The following is a 15,316-nucleotide window of genomic DNA, read 5'->3' on the forward strand; positions in this document are numbered from 1 at the left end:
AACAACATTTATAAATGATTGTGAATATATTACATAAATGCAAATCTATAGATAAAATAGATAGAGCGATTTTGAAAGCCCAAAGATACATTCTAGTACTGACATGAACTACGTAAAAAGAGAAGCACTATTGTGCGTCGTACACGTAGAAAGATAAAGGAAATAATAATATGGAAGTATATAGTTAGAAGAAATGTAGAAAAATGATTGAATTAACAGTTTCAAATGAAACTAGAATTAAAGCATAACGTGCAAAGACTATAGCCTATATAATACGGCGAACTATGCAACGCAGTGCAAAACAGTGACGATGGCATTATAAGGCGACCATAATTGCACATGAAAAGTGTGTCGATGTGTAAAGTGCAAACTATGAATAAATAGCAGATCTATTACGCAGATGTATATAACAGAAGGAGGACTTATGATGAGACATACATGTATGCGTATAATATCACTCACATCGATCACTCCGAGAAGACAACTGTTCTGTTCAAAACTCGGTATTCCGAAAGAATGTGATTTTGAAATTTTGCTAGCAACGTTTCTTCGAACGAAATGCATGGTTCGAATGAGCACAAATCGTGTATTGAAAGCAATCGACGCATATACTGTGCGGTTTTGCACTTCGTATTCCGGAAATATGAACGAACGTTTCGAATATCACTCATTGTCAGAAGTATCCCGGCAGCAGTACCTCGAATGCTATGCAAGAAATTTCATTAAGATTTAATAACATGTAACAGCACTCCAACTAATCGACCTTAATTTGTTTTAACTTCTCCAAAACTAAAAAAAAAAAATGCCTTCTCAAAAATCTCTTCTCATTGATTCATCTATTCGCGGTATAATTAAGAACAAAATTTCGAGACGGAGTATTGAATTAACAGTTTTCAATTATTTTTGTAAATGAGACGGTGTAATTAACGATGTTTCAAGAAACGGTATGGAAGAATTTCAGCTAATGTAGAATATATCACCGAACGAATGTAGAGATGTGATATGTTTCAGGTAGCATAATACATTGAATTACAGAAGCGTGCAATTAGCTTGATTTAGTCTCGTTCGTACATTCCGAACCGTGAAAGATTAGTTCATACACAGTTAGAATTAGACTGGATGAAAATGCTTAGTGGATGTGAATGAAGAATGAGAGCTAAACGAGTCGATCAGCGATGTGTGTTATCGTTCGATTTCTCATATTTAACAAGATCATTCAGAACTTAATCGATATATCATCGTCAGACTAATCGAATACGTACAAATTAAATAACATGTATGAAAGTGTATGTTACACGAGTTAGAAAGTATTTCTGTAAAGAAAATAATGTACCAGTGATCTTCGCAACATACGGGCTGCCCTTTATATGCTTATCTCCGAATTTCACACTGATTTTGTATTCGCCTGGTGCAGTCGGGAGATACGAGACAGAAACCGTGCCATCCTTATTGTCGTGAAAAGATATCTCTGCTTTGCTGGGGCCTTCGACTGCCAAAGAAAGTCCACCGGCACCGGCTCCTTTCGTCGAAATTATGAAATTTCCAGGCTCGCCGCACACGCCATAGACCAAACCTGGCCCATATGCGGTCACATAACCACTTGCCAAGGAATCGACGTGGAATTTAAACGGTGAACCTAACAAACAACGAAATTAGTAGACATGAAAATATATTTTCCCATTTATGCAGTCTTTGGCACCAGGTCAAAGAAAATTTAAAAGATTAAAAAGTTAATGATCTCTCAAGCTTTTTTGAGTAAATTATCTCTATTGTTTATTGTGCTCAATCTAGTTCTGAGTAGTTCTATGAGATGTTCGAAAATTATGATTTAACAGGTCATTTTACGTAAAATATGTTTACAAAATTGTTTAAAATGGCGCATGATGTAAGAAGGGGCTTAAGTTATCATTTTGCTGGTTTCTTTGTTTGTGATGTATAAATCTTTGAATTTTGTCATTTTTGCTTACTTCTCGTAAAAATTGTACTCTGTACAAATTTATATCTCAAAAATTATTTGACTGATCACGTGAATCTTTTTTATTTGAATCGCGAAAGTTTGTTTTCGACGAAAACCAACAGTAAAATATTGTTAATGCTCTATTATATATTCGGATTAATATTTTTCGAATTTCCGATATTCGTCGATTAGCCCATAGGTCGGTTCAAATGCGATTAATAGTTCAGACGTAGTTGATACAATCTCTTGGCTGCTTCCCCAAATCGTAGTTGCTCGTACTTTTAATCGGTCGAAGCAATTTTAGAGTTAATATGTAACAAAATTTTGTAGAACGTATTGCACGATCTTGAACTAAATTAGCATATCACGACTCGCTCTTGTACTTTTTCAGAATTTTGTCCAGAGCCATTAATAAAAGTCTATAGTTTGACTCACTCTCAAGGCTCGAAGCACCGTATGAAATTATTTCCATTTAGTTTTGGCACGAATGACAGCAATATTTTCTCTAGGAGTTCGATATAAATTTTGGCGACTGTCAGCGCGTTAGCATTCATTAAACACTTGTATAATATACTGCGACACATTAAACGTTTTACTGTTACCGTAAAGCGCTATGTAGAAATAATAATTAATCGATGATATTTACCTTTCCTACTGTTCATAGATTGACCAAAAATATCTTGTTAGTATAACAATTAAAGTAATGTTTAACAATTGCAAAATGATCTTTAGGTTTGTCAAATAATTGTATCCATGTGCATTAAAAACATTTCAAATTATTTTTAGAAAATAATTAATGAAACATTAATGTTTTTAACAATTATAGTTTGCTTATGTTACTCCTATATTCATTAATAAATAAAATTATATAAAATTACTAGCAATTCAAAGAAATTAAACAATTTAACAAACCTTGAACGTGAACGCCATTGAATTTCACAACGACCTCATGTTGTCCTTCCTCCCTTGGATCATACCTAATAGACACCGTACCATCATGGTTGTCTTCGATCACTGGTTTGTCCATATTCCCACTCGGCATCTTTACTTCGGCTGAAATTTCAAAATCCAGCTAAGTAATCATTTCTACCACCGTAAATAATTCATTATGTTGCATCTATAACATATTGTACAACTTCTCAATAATTATCATCGATGTTTGTTAATATAAATGTCTTCGTGTATTTAATAAATTTACTGTCGACATTATTGCGTGAAAAATAGTTTCACTTATTTCTTTCTCACTATCTATGAATGGCAAAGTCTGTCTGTCCTATACTGGCGATAATTGTGTATATAAAATATGTACTTATATATAACAAACTCAATAACAGTGTACAATTCATTAGAATTACAGAGAAATTATTATTTCATATGTTGAAATACTGGCACGGAAGGTTATTTAATACTTTTTGGTGAAGTGAAGCTATTTGATGCTGTCTTGTATGGTTCTCATTCAATATTTTACAAAATCAAAAAACCCCTAAATCGTGGAACGGTTGCAAATTTTAAGGAAATTGTTTAAAGAATGTAACAGTGACCATTACGAACACGCGTGTTTAATATTTATTCGCACATTTGTGTGCCACAGTTCTGACACAAGTTCAAACGCTCGAGGTCTTCCAATTGATAGTTATGGATTCCACAGAAGTGTAAATGGCACAATCGTATACATAATTTGCATTAAAAATCCCTTTGAAGAAATATTCCTTTAACTACAGTTGTGTCTAGCAGCATTACCAAAGCGTTACACGTTATGTAGCCACTCGCGTAATAGACTTCGAACGTAACAAAGAACAGCAGCAATAATTATCGTAAAAGTGTCGCGTTTGATTGTCACAACCCTTTCGATATACCGATAAAACCTATCCCGATAAAACCGAATCAGTGTAATTAGTGGTCGGAGGAGATGCGATTCGTGATGGTGAACGGGGTTAACTATTGTCTAGATTATAGTTTCCTGAGCTGTGAAACCTTTTCTCGATTGCACGTAGAAAAGACTCTGAAAAATTAATCTCGTATCCTCGTTCTCCGGATAGATCTTGCTGTAACAGATCGGTCCACGGGCAGCGCAATCGTACGGACTGCACGTAACAGTCTTCAACCCGTGTCTGTAAAAGGTCGACACCTCCTGCCACGTGGTTTCTACCTCCTCTTCCTCCCAAACCATTTCCAAATGTTTAACTCGGTTGATGCACTGATACCAAATAACATTAAACGTTCAGTTATAGGATAGCTCGGCGAGTTCGAGACCCACCCTCGAATTCATTGTCAACCAGAAACCAAATTAGCGTATTCGCGAATTCCGCAATTCGTCGCACGCTGCGAACGAATGATAACTAGCATCTACGCGTATTCGCACAGTGCACGCTGCCGTCCATCCACCGACTTTAGGGACAGATTATCCTTTTTATCGAGACTACAATAATTAGACCGCAAGATTGTGTGTGCAACCTCGAGTTTCGTAAAACAATTCAATCTTTTTCTAACCCTTGCGGACATTTGAATTTGTGAAAATTACGAATTAAAATATATTGTTTATAAAATCTATATGATATTAATTTTTACACAGAAATTAAATATAAGATATATAAAGTACCGCGGTTAAGGGTTAAAAAGTTGAAGTATCAGATTCGTAGTTTAAGAATTGTTTATTAACATTATGAGAGCCCACCTCAAGGATTGTATGAAATCAACGTATTTTGTACCCTAAAGTTAGAATAACAACCTTCTCGCGTATCTCCGATCTCTCAACCAGATTTGATACACTGAATATAATAGTGTAAAAATTTTTTTATAAATCTGGACAAATAATTCCGTCATGAACAAAAGTATTGGCACAGTATTTGTTTACATGAGCGACAGTCAATATGTTAATATTTCGAACGACAAACATGACGATAGAGCCAGAAAATGTTCACAACGACTGGAACTAAATCAATGTCTCTCATCCTGTTCTTTACAAAAAAAACGGTAAACATATCAATTTTTAAATTAATAATTTCTTCATATACAACGAGTCTCACCACTACATTTGTTACACTTCGCCGCCAAAGGAAACATTCGTCGCATGATATTTATAAATAATTTAACGGCAGACGTTCAATTTATTTATTCGTCGAGATAAAAATGCGTGGCGAGCCTCCGTGAGAAGCAGAGGCTACCGAACAAAAGTGTTTTTTGCCCGAAGAAATGTAATTTTACACACGGGAAACATTTATGGTGTGATGAATAAAATCGCAGGAGGAATGCAGTCTCAAAAATGTCCGTCATTCCGAGAATAACTCCTTTGACGCGATGCGTCTCGATAGAGGACGCTCCATCTTCAAGAATTCCTGCGATATTCGCTTCGAAATATCGATGGAGCTCTGTATCGCGTTACCCCGAGGGAAATAAATTATTCAGCAGCTACTTTGTAGCAAACTTGCCGATAAACTAACTCCAAGACCGTGCCACGAGATCCCAGAGAACTTTCGATTGCCAGAAACCTTACGAAGTCCAACGTTACGTCACCGTTTCTAGAAATTAAACCATGCTGATACTCGCACAATATTTAAAAACTTCAGCAAACAACCCCGACGGAATTTTCGGTCCGCAAACTTCTCTGCGAATAATAACAATCCGATCTATTTACCCACGTGAAATTGTTTTGAAGCCGTTTCCGATATCGAATACTGGCGAATAAACTGCGAACGAAATGCTGTGTGCGAAACAACGAGTAAACAACATATTGTGATAATACGTACATGATTTCGTATGTTTGCAAAGAAAATCAAATTAGTTACACCTAACGTTAGCGAAAGTCGTGTTATTCTAGAAAGTATGCACTTTTCTAAGATAATATTTTAACCACGAGAATATAAAATTATAGCCACGAAGACTCACTGTCGCATAGACTGTGACAAACTATCACTCCGAAAAAACCTGTACAGTCGAGGCAATCTAACTTCTCTGCGGATTTTATGCATTTATGAAGAAAAAAAATGAACAGGTGGAATACAAAATTGCGAAATCATTGTAATCATGTCTTACATATTTATCTAATTTCGATTTTTAACAAGCGACTTGGAAAACTTTTATTTTGCATAAGAATCCACAGTCCAGCGATGCCTATTGTAAACTTCTTGGACCATAACATGAATTTTCAATCAAGAACCGTGTCACCCACATATGGCAGTCGACGTATTGAACTATCGATGGAACAAGATATCCTTTCGTCGAGAATTCGCCGATTTTAGAAAGAGAGACACTCGTCAACCAGTGAGCCGATATGGAAATCGGCAGCGTGCACGTTTCCGCAGCTGTTTAGGCGGCTCGAAGAGGACGTGAAACTTTCGGCGAAGAGGAATCGAACGTCGCGGGAACACCGCGATCGGCAATAGCAGATCGTGAAGATTTGACTCGTGTCGGTTTAGCGACAACGAGCGACGAAAGTCGATAATCGCGCAAGCAGAAAGACCGACCGAACGTGTTACACCGTAAACAGAAATCCTCTCCTGGATTCCCTCTGTTCTTTAATGAATAGTCACAGGTTCTGTTCTTTTTCCACGCGAGGACGTGACGTTCTCCGAAGCTCTCCTCCAGCTGGATTGCGACGTCAATAGACTTCTCGAGGATACATCTCTGGCGCGACTGACGATCGGCCGCGGGCAAGAGAATTACTAGCGGGTCGAACGCGACCATGCCAGCCCGGAAGACCTTCTTTTTTTTCCAGAACACCTACCACCGGACTTTATATCACGCGGTGGTCGCCTCGCGTCTAATAAATCTTGCTACCTCTATCACACCGACGCACCCACATTTTCCCAAGCGTTTCGGATCGTCGCATAATTACGTGCAGACCGCTCTTACGCGTAATGAATCATTTCCATCCCGAGATACGATGGGGCCCGGGGCTTGCACCTGCCGCTCCGCCTGCAACTCCTGCTGCGATCGCTTTAATTCCATCGATCCACGGGATCCGTTTGCGAACAGCCGCTTTGCTTGTTTTTATGTTCACCGGTTTGTTATTGCAACCGATCGAGCGGATAGCCGTTCTTACGATTCCGCGATACTGGAAAGTTTGTGTGTTTTGTTCGAAGGTTCGTCGAGCTTTCAATGAAGCCATAATTTCAATGGATTTAATCGAATTTGGGATTCATCTATCGACGATCATTGTATAATTTTAGAGAGTTCAAATAATCGTGTACCACCAACTTGTCTCCAATAACATTGTGTAATAATTCTATCTGGAAACATTATCTAGAAAAGATTGTTTAGATGTCTTTTAGTGTAGCACAATAATTGAATATTGTTAATATTGTTTCTATAGGTAATTTGACAACAAGATATTCTCTGTAGGGTATTAATCAAATGTACTTTCTTAATTGGAGTAGATTAAACGGTACCGAGTAAACTCATTTTTCCAATGAATTTATAAAAAGTAATGCGAACAGTGAAATAAATCTACATATACGGACAAAATAGACATTGCTAGCATAAAATTTGATTTTTTCTACATATTAATCAACTGATAATAATACTGGTACATAGACTACGGATTTTTATGTAAAATAAAAATTGTCTGCACTAATTGCAAAACACAAGGGCTACCAAGACAACTATTTCTTTTCCTTATCGTTCTGATGAGTTGAACGTAACGTAACAGCATTTTTGAACTCTTTGAACGTGTTTAATGTTCTGCATACGATCTAATCATTTTTCCCATAAATGTATAAAGTCCGCTGTCCACTGATAACTAATAAGTTATGATAATACAATTTTTTGTCATATTTACAAGCTTTTAAACATTGAAATCTGGTAACATGTATATCCAAACTAAAATAATTGAGTGTGGCAACACTAATCTCAATGCTCGAATATCATTGACAGCAGAATATAAATCTTGTAGAAACAACAATTTAGATGAATTTTAAAGAAGAATCTTAATATTTTTAATTTCACACCATTTTATTATCTCATTTTCATTTCATCAATTTACTTATTTTTATGACTCTTTATTTCACTAATTATGTGTGCCTGGCTAATGAAGTTTGCATAATTTGCACACTCGTCTTTTGTTACTCTACAAGTTTGTCGAAGTTCGGATATTCGCTTGTAACTCAGATATGTTCAACCGAGCCATTTTTATAGTAGAAGTGGTATGCGCACTATTTTACAACATTACAAATATCATTTCGTTTTGGCAGACGAAGGGTTAATAAATTCAAACTTAATGAGACGTGGAATTCTATTTGGGTTTAGCGTCCTATATTTTTAGTTCGAACAAGTATTTATACGTCTCTAATCTTACGAATATCCGAGGCATTTACCTCGGACGTCTGTCTAGTCTTTCGTCATCCACGTTGTTCGAAAAGAAATTATGGTCGATGAAAATTTCAGCTCCGCTTTGATTGAACCGTCGTTTCTCATGCTACTCGAGGACTCAAGTATATTTGCAATTTTTTAAATATCTAACTTGCAATCCTTTTAAATATTGAAATCCAACTTAAAAGTTTTAGGGATGATGATGTTTGAACTATATTAAACAAAATTAGATCTTCTCTAAATCAGTGTTAAGTCGCGCTTTGTGTACAATCAAAATTCGGCGTGTCATATTAAATTCACACAGTGAAGAATATTACAATTAACTATATGAAAGTGTTCGTGATATTATTTTACGATTTCTTCAGTTATATACAGAGTATGTATACAGGGTGAGTCATTTAACTCTTTCACCTTAATTTTTCGTGTAAACTACATGTTGTTTAAAAAAAATGTTGCGAACAAATGTTGTTTGGTATGAAAGGGGAACAATGACGCTAACGATTAATCCTTTTCTGTACATAAAAAGCGATTCGTTTTTCAAGACAGATGCAGAATTATAGTAACTAGTACGGAGATATTTATACACTTGCGATGTATACAAATTTTCCAGAACTTGTAGAATACAAAATTCACTCTAATCAATAATAAACAACATTTTATACGATTTCTTTCTCATTGAAATTTCTCTACAAAAATATAAATGTATATAGAATTCCGCAGCCTAATATTAACTCCGGCAATACTGAGCAATCACAGTGTTGGTTCTATCTTTTTATACTTTGATCTAATTATACAAATTACGAAAATCACGAATGAATCAACTAAATCCACGAACTCCCACAGAAGCACTTTGATATCTTTAACAATTCTAAAATCATAGAATACAGCAAAGAGAAAGAATATTATTTCGATATTCTCGTTCTGGTCTGATAAATTACATATAAAGTTATGTAATTTCCCTTATCGTGTACAAGGAATCCCGGAATTCTTAAGATAGAAAAGAGAGGAATTTGGCGCATAACATCCTGGCTTCTCTTCCACTCGTGTCGCTGTTTTCACTTCGCGCAGGAAGTCGTCAGGCAAACGGATCAGCAGATTCGTACTACACATTAAACGCGTGCCAAAGGTAACACGGGTAATACGAGAAATCAAGCCCGCTCCTTTTGACTAATTACGAACAACAGAGATTCGATGAATCTAGGCGACGCGTCGCATTATTCATGCAAGTTTGAGCCCGTTTAAAACATTGCTAAGATACACTACTACGCGGGCCACGCATGCTCATTGAAACGAAATACTAATTGGATAAGGAGAACCTCGAATGATATATAGAAGTCGAAATCTTTAATTATTTCCCAGCCAGAATGACCTACATTCGAAGTAAATCGAGAAAGCAAGATTTAAAGAAATAGATGAAGGAAACTGTTCGATGTTGATTGAAAATCTTACTTGATGCTGCAGATATTTAGAATTAAATTTAGATTAACCCGCATACGTTCCTCAGAAATGATTGCACAAAAGCTTCAAGGATAATACTTCACTCGACAGCTCGACATCAAGAATTTTCGAAATTACTTTGCTATCAATAATTACAAAGAGTCTTTTTAAAACATGTCAATTTTACAATATATTTTCTTATACAAAGTTTCTTATTCGCGATCTACATTTGGAAAATTTCATTTCACATTTTAGAAACATGATTCTAAACTTCTTTAGCATTTGTAAACGTTTTTATAAATATTAAATTCGTACAACATATTAAGAAAAATTGTTAATTCAATTATTAACATGTTGTCATATATTCTAAACTTACGAAACATATATTGATATTTACATACGTATATTTAATTATAATAATTTATTTGTAATTAATAATTAAACTGAAATTAATAATTTAATCAACAATTTAAGTGTAATTAATAATTTAAGTATAATTAATAATTCAATTATAATTAATACTTAAACATATTTTGAACAGTAATATAATATTCCTTTTCAAGGGATTAGATTTCATTTAAATCTTTAATTGATATAATTTTGTTACAATATTTTGTTATTAAATTGTATATATGATCTATCAATAAAAATCTGTTTGATAAACATATACATGTAATGTATGAATATATAACATATAGTAATACGTAATAATAAATATTGCTGTTTATATTTTTTGTTTATTAAAAAATTAACGTTTCCTTAGCAAATTGGCTACAATGAAAATACAAGGAGAAGAGGGATCAATATTTCCCTGCGCCGTCGTCTCCGTCAACGGTTTCGAGATTCAGGTTACGATTTTTGGGCCAATGACGAATCCGCACATCCGGAGCCATTTAATCATCCAATATTAATATCACCGCCTTGCTTCCGACACACAACCGTTCGCACATCGCTCTTTCTCGCTTTCCTTCTCGCTCTTACGCGCCGCTATCTCTCTCCAGCGGGCTAACTATATTTTTGGTGTGGTAGTGGAACGACCAGCAAGACGTAAAGTGCGAACCTGTCGCACTTATTCTTTCGTACATCCTGTCCACACTCAAATGTGCGAATCGTGAATGAGGGATAATTCCAGTGGAACTGCAACTTCGGATTATATAAAGAGTGCACCGTGCAAATTGTTGCAAGCTGTTTTCCCCGAAGGTTCTGTGGTAAATTTCGGGAGCGCGGTCTCGCTTCAATTTCGTGACATGTGACAGCATAAAATAGGCGATTTCACCCCTAACGAGGTACCGAAAATAAGCCGTTGCTAATTAGACGGCAAATTGTTTCTGAGATTGTAGGCGGGACAGATTTTTGTGTAAGATGCCTTGTTTACTACATGTGGGCAACGCGTGTTTGTCGAAACTAAAAAATCTAATTATTTTACACTGTAAAATACAGTGTACAAACAATTATTGTACACCGTTAATGATTCTTTTTCTATCACCGAAGAATCACTACTGTATCTCAACTTAAATCATTCAGCTAGTTAAAACTATGCATCAAATGCTCTGTTGGCAAATTGTACAAATTGTATCCACATACGTATTAAAGAAAGACATTGTTCCAAAATCATTTCATCAAAACATTGTTTGTCTGTGCGCGCGCCCCGTCATATTATTTTGTTTTCGTTTACTCTCTTAGAAAAGTACACGCGAATGTTGTACCAGATCAAAGTAAATGAACAGGTTACTCGACCTGTATGGTACCTTTTATGGTACTTCGACCATACTTTTCGGTCTTTGGACCGTTAAGAATATTAATTTTATGTCCGACGTTGAGATTTGAACTTCAACTATGAAACATATATAGCTGTGCTTCAGTGATTATTTAACAATCACAGAGTCAAAGTTTAAACCAATTTTTTAATGGAACTTCCTCGGTAATTTCCGATTAGTAAACGAAAACATGTGGTTCTGTTGGAAAATAAAAAAATAGTTTCTTCATCGGAATTGCATTTCATATATCTGTTTCACAAAAACGGATTGGACATCGCTGCAGATCAAAGTGATCATAAAATCAGCGAAATAAATGCTCATGTTTCAAAGTTTATGCGGGTTTTGCGGTCAACTCTGGGACACCATCGCCCCACACACGAAGTTAATATTACTACGAATATTCGGAATTCTTTCAGCCATGAAACATTCCCCGTCGTAAAAACAATGGTTACATCTTCTATTTAATATCCATCTGGTAGCAAAATTAGAATTTTATGTAGCTACTGAAATAGTCAAGGATGTCCTAACTACAGAAACTTATGCTCGCTCGTATTATTGCAGGCAGAGACGAAGCCGTAAAATTCAATTTTCGTCCTGAATCTATTGCGATATTTTGCTTCTAAAATTTTGTGTAATTGTGAGATTGAATTTTATTCAATGTATTTAATACTTAAAGTGTCTCTGACATACTAACAGTAAATGGAGACAAATTACACAATATTATCATCGACAATAATTTCAGAAGATAACTTCAAAGAGTAATAAAATGTTAGTTTAATACACTGAAGGAATTAATATGCAGTTTGTAACGATCATTTTGTTATATACCGAGTTATCATTGAACTCACCTGTTACTGTTCCAGCTGATAATGGTAGACGGATTTTATTTAAACGGATGACGTTGAAATTCTTCTTCGCTGGGCCGACAGAACTATCTGTTACACTTGCACTTTGTTGTTCAACACGTTGCTCCTGTTGTTGACGGGAACGTCTTGTCCTCTGAGTTTTCTGTGTGCTGTGCTCTCGGTATTCCTCCGAAGCCTGCAACGATTTTACCAATTACACTATTTTATTAACAAAGATGCATTTATTTATTTATTTTGTTCTATTTACATTTAGAGCAGTTCATTACCTATTTCATTTGCTCGGCCGTTTTAAATATTCTCATATCAATTTATAAATCAGTTTTCAAATAGAAAACAGATTTTTAAGATGCGCAATTCCAAGAACAAACCTATATGCAATATGTTCATGGGCCTTATTTAGTTTTGACATTTATTCAGTTTATCGCAAAATTCACTACACTCCAGATTTTATGAAGAATATTTTATAAATACTTTTTTTTTTCTCAATGAAATACAAATATTGTTAGATATTTGACGGAAACCCATGCACAACGCACTTATGATTTTAATTAATTTTCAGTGAGTCAGGCTAAAGATAAATCCGTGAAATTTCGCGGGAGTTAAAAATAAGTGTCGAATAGCAGCGTTTGTAAGTATCGACGACATAAGTACCCCAATATCTCTGAAATCAGGTAATGGTGTATGCTACAGCTCATTACGATAGAATCTACGTATTTTGAGGCTGGTAACTAGCCAAAGTGTGCTGCGTGTAAAGAATTTATTATGTAACCCGACAGAATTATTGCAAAACACGGAGTCACGTGAAAAAATCATCAGATTCGATCCAATGAACATAATTTGTGATCAAAAGCTTTCTTATTTCTTTTACATGGGATAACAATACCGCGCACAATGTCAAGACGTCTGTACGCGATCTCCTCACCTGTCGTTCTTACTGTTAAAAAAAAAAGTAAATTCTTTGCTTAATATCTCGTGCATTTCTTGTCAACAATTATTATCTTCATTTCATTTCGTAATGCTGTCAATGTTTTGTATTTTTCGAACATTCTTTCTCTATTCACCGTCTTTTTCTCTTATCAAATTTTCGTTTTCTATTAAAATCGATTTAACAATCATAACTTGTAATTTGTTTTTCAAACAATGAAAATTTAACTTTTAACATTTTCTGTTATTTTGCTAGTTCTATATTATCATAAATAACATCCAGTTTATTAAATAAAATCGGTGTCTTCGATACGAAGCTCAAGAATTTTCTTTCTATAAGAGGTCTTTTTTATTGTTGTAAAACCGAAAATAATGATTGCTCCGTGTCAACCGTTCTGTCAGTCCGCTGCAAGCGAAGCTGTACAGCGCAGTTGCCGTACAATTCATATGAAATTAATATCAATCGATTATTAGTAAAAAGCTTCATTTAAATCGAAATTTGAACTCCGTGTTCCGGAAAATTGACAAAAGACTGGCTCGATTAAGCACTTTGTTGCATTGCACAAAAAGATCGTATACAATTTCTTGAAAAATGCATTGACAAATCGATAGACAAAATTGCGACACATAAAGCAGAATTTCCCATTTGAACCAAACGTGGTTAACGTTTAGGCGTAGCAACAAGTGTCACTACCGCAGTCTGTGACATCAACGGCAAAATATCCCGGAATTGTTTCTATCGCGATAACTTATGGTATATCGAAAGATTATGCGGTTTTTTTTCGTGGATCGATGCGTACCTAAATTTGCACTTTACAGTATCTGGTGGCAATATACTACAGCAGGAACCAGCCAGCACGGTGGTCGTCACGAAACTCGTGGTAACTGACGGTAATTTCGGGCACAATGCTGAATTCGATGTTACCATAATAGCTGGCCAGCCCCCACTCGTCCACTTTACAAAACATTTTTCGATAGTAACACGTATACACGATTGTACAATGGCGTACAGCGATCGATTAATTTTGGAATTTTACCGAAAATTACGGATTTTGCGGGGATCACGGTGCCAGGTAACATGACAACCGACCGTTCACGGCCCCTATTATAGTTATCGCGGTGTCAGAACATGACGCTAAGCGTGACGCTAAAATGACTTTTGTCATTTAGAACCTATAATTCTCTGAAAATTAGCCGCATATTGAGTCAATGAAATGCCTTGAGACAGTTTTTGACGAAGTTCCATGACAGCTTATGCTCAACTCATATTTTACGTGACAACTTATCGTATGTGACACCTATATTTCTGTAACATAATCCAAACACGACATTGACAGATGAACGAGAACACTTGTGGGTCAACGAAAATATAATGAAATTCTTGTTCAGTCAAGAAAACGATTAAACCGCTTTATTAGCAGAAAATGAACACGTATTTTAGTTTGATTTTAATTTACAATTGACAATCTCTCTAATGCACTCTATCCCATTGTATTTGAAAAATCTTCTGATTGCACATTACAGTAGTGGTCTGTCTCGTGCGTGATGTCTGCTCGATGTCAAACGTGCGAGGTTTTACAAAACTGCTGTTTAGTTCATATATTTGCGTGCTGCTTAATTCTCACGACGTAATGTGGGTGCCAACAGAACGGATGTCTGAAATTCTTGAACAGTGGCAAGAAAAAACTTAACTGTCATTTAATCCCTTCAATTAAAAGGAATGCTAGGTATTTCGGTATCGAAGACTTCCAAATTTTAGAGTGAATAACTAGACTACAGATATTATGCGTTTATGACAAGAATGACTATATAAAGCACCAAAGAGTAAGCACAATAGTACAATTCCTGATCATTGTTATCTTCTCCACAATATATTAAAATTATTAAGAGAAAAAATACATTTTCATTTAATTTCGGTTCCTTAGAATTGAGTTGGAAAACATTTATTTTGCATAGAAATCCGGAATCTCTTTAAAATAGATAATTAAATCAATTTTACTTTGATCAGCATTTAGATCAAACAAATTCGAATCACTATTAATCTATTCTACAATTAATATTTGTGACTG

The 15,316-nt window shown here is 35.3% G+C and overlaps 1 protein-coding gene across 6 annotated transcripts in view; it reads right to left on the reverse strand.

Moving 5' to 3' along the window:
• Nucleotides 1-15,316, reverse strand: part of cher (filamin A protein cher) — a 74,251-nt gene that overhangs the window by 11,226 nt on the left and 47,709 nt on the right. For 4 of the 6 annotated variants that reach the window (XM_076522942.1, XM_076522943.1, XM_076522944.1 and 1 more), the window contains 3 exons: nucleotides 12,306-12,498; nucleotides 2,870-3,010; nucleotides 1,334-1,636 (listed from right to left, as the gene is read on the reverse strand). In XM_076522942.1, the coding sequence (XP_076379057.1) occupies nucleotides 1,334-1,636; nucleotides 2,870-3,010; nucleotides 12,306-12,498 (637 nt within the window). Of the gene's footprint in view, nucleotides 1-1,333; nucleotides 1,637-2,869; nucleotides 3,011-3,931; nucleotides 4,148-12,305; nucleotides 12,499-14,047; nucleotides 14,170-15,316 lie in introns of those variants that run through there. The other 2 variants (XM_076522947.1, XM_076522946.1) reach the window with 2 other exon arrangements.

Source organism: Megalopta genalis, chromosome 6 (assembly GCF_051020955.1).
Source record: "Megalopta genalis isolate 19385.01 chromosome 6, iyMegGena1_principal, whole genome shotgun sequence".
NCBI classification, from domain to species: Eukaryota; Metazoa; Arthropoda; class Insecta; order Hymenoptera; family Halictidae; genus Megalopta; species Megalopta genalis.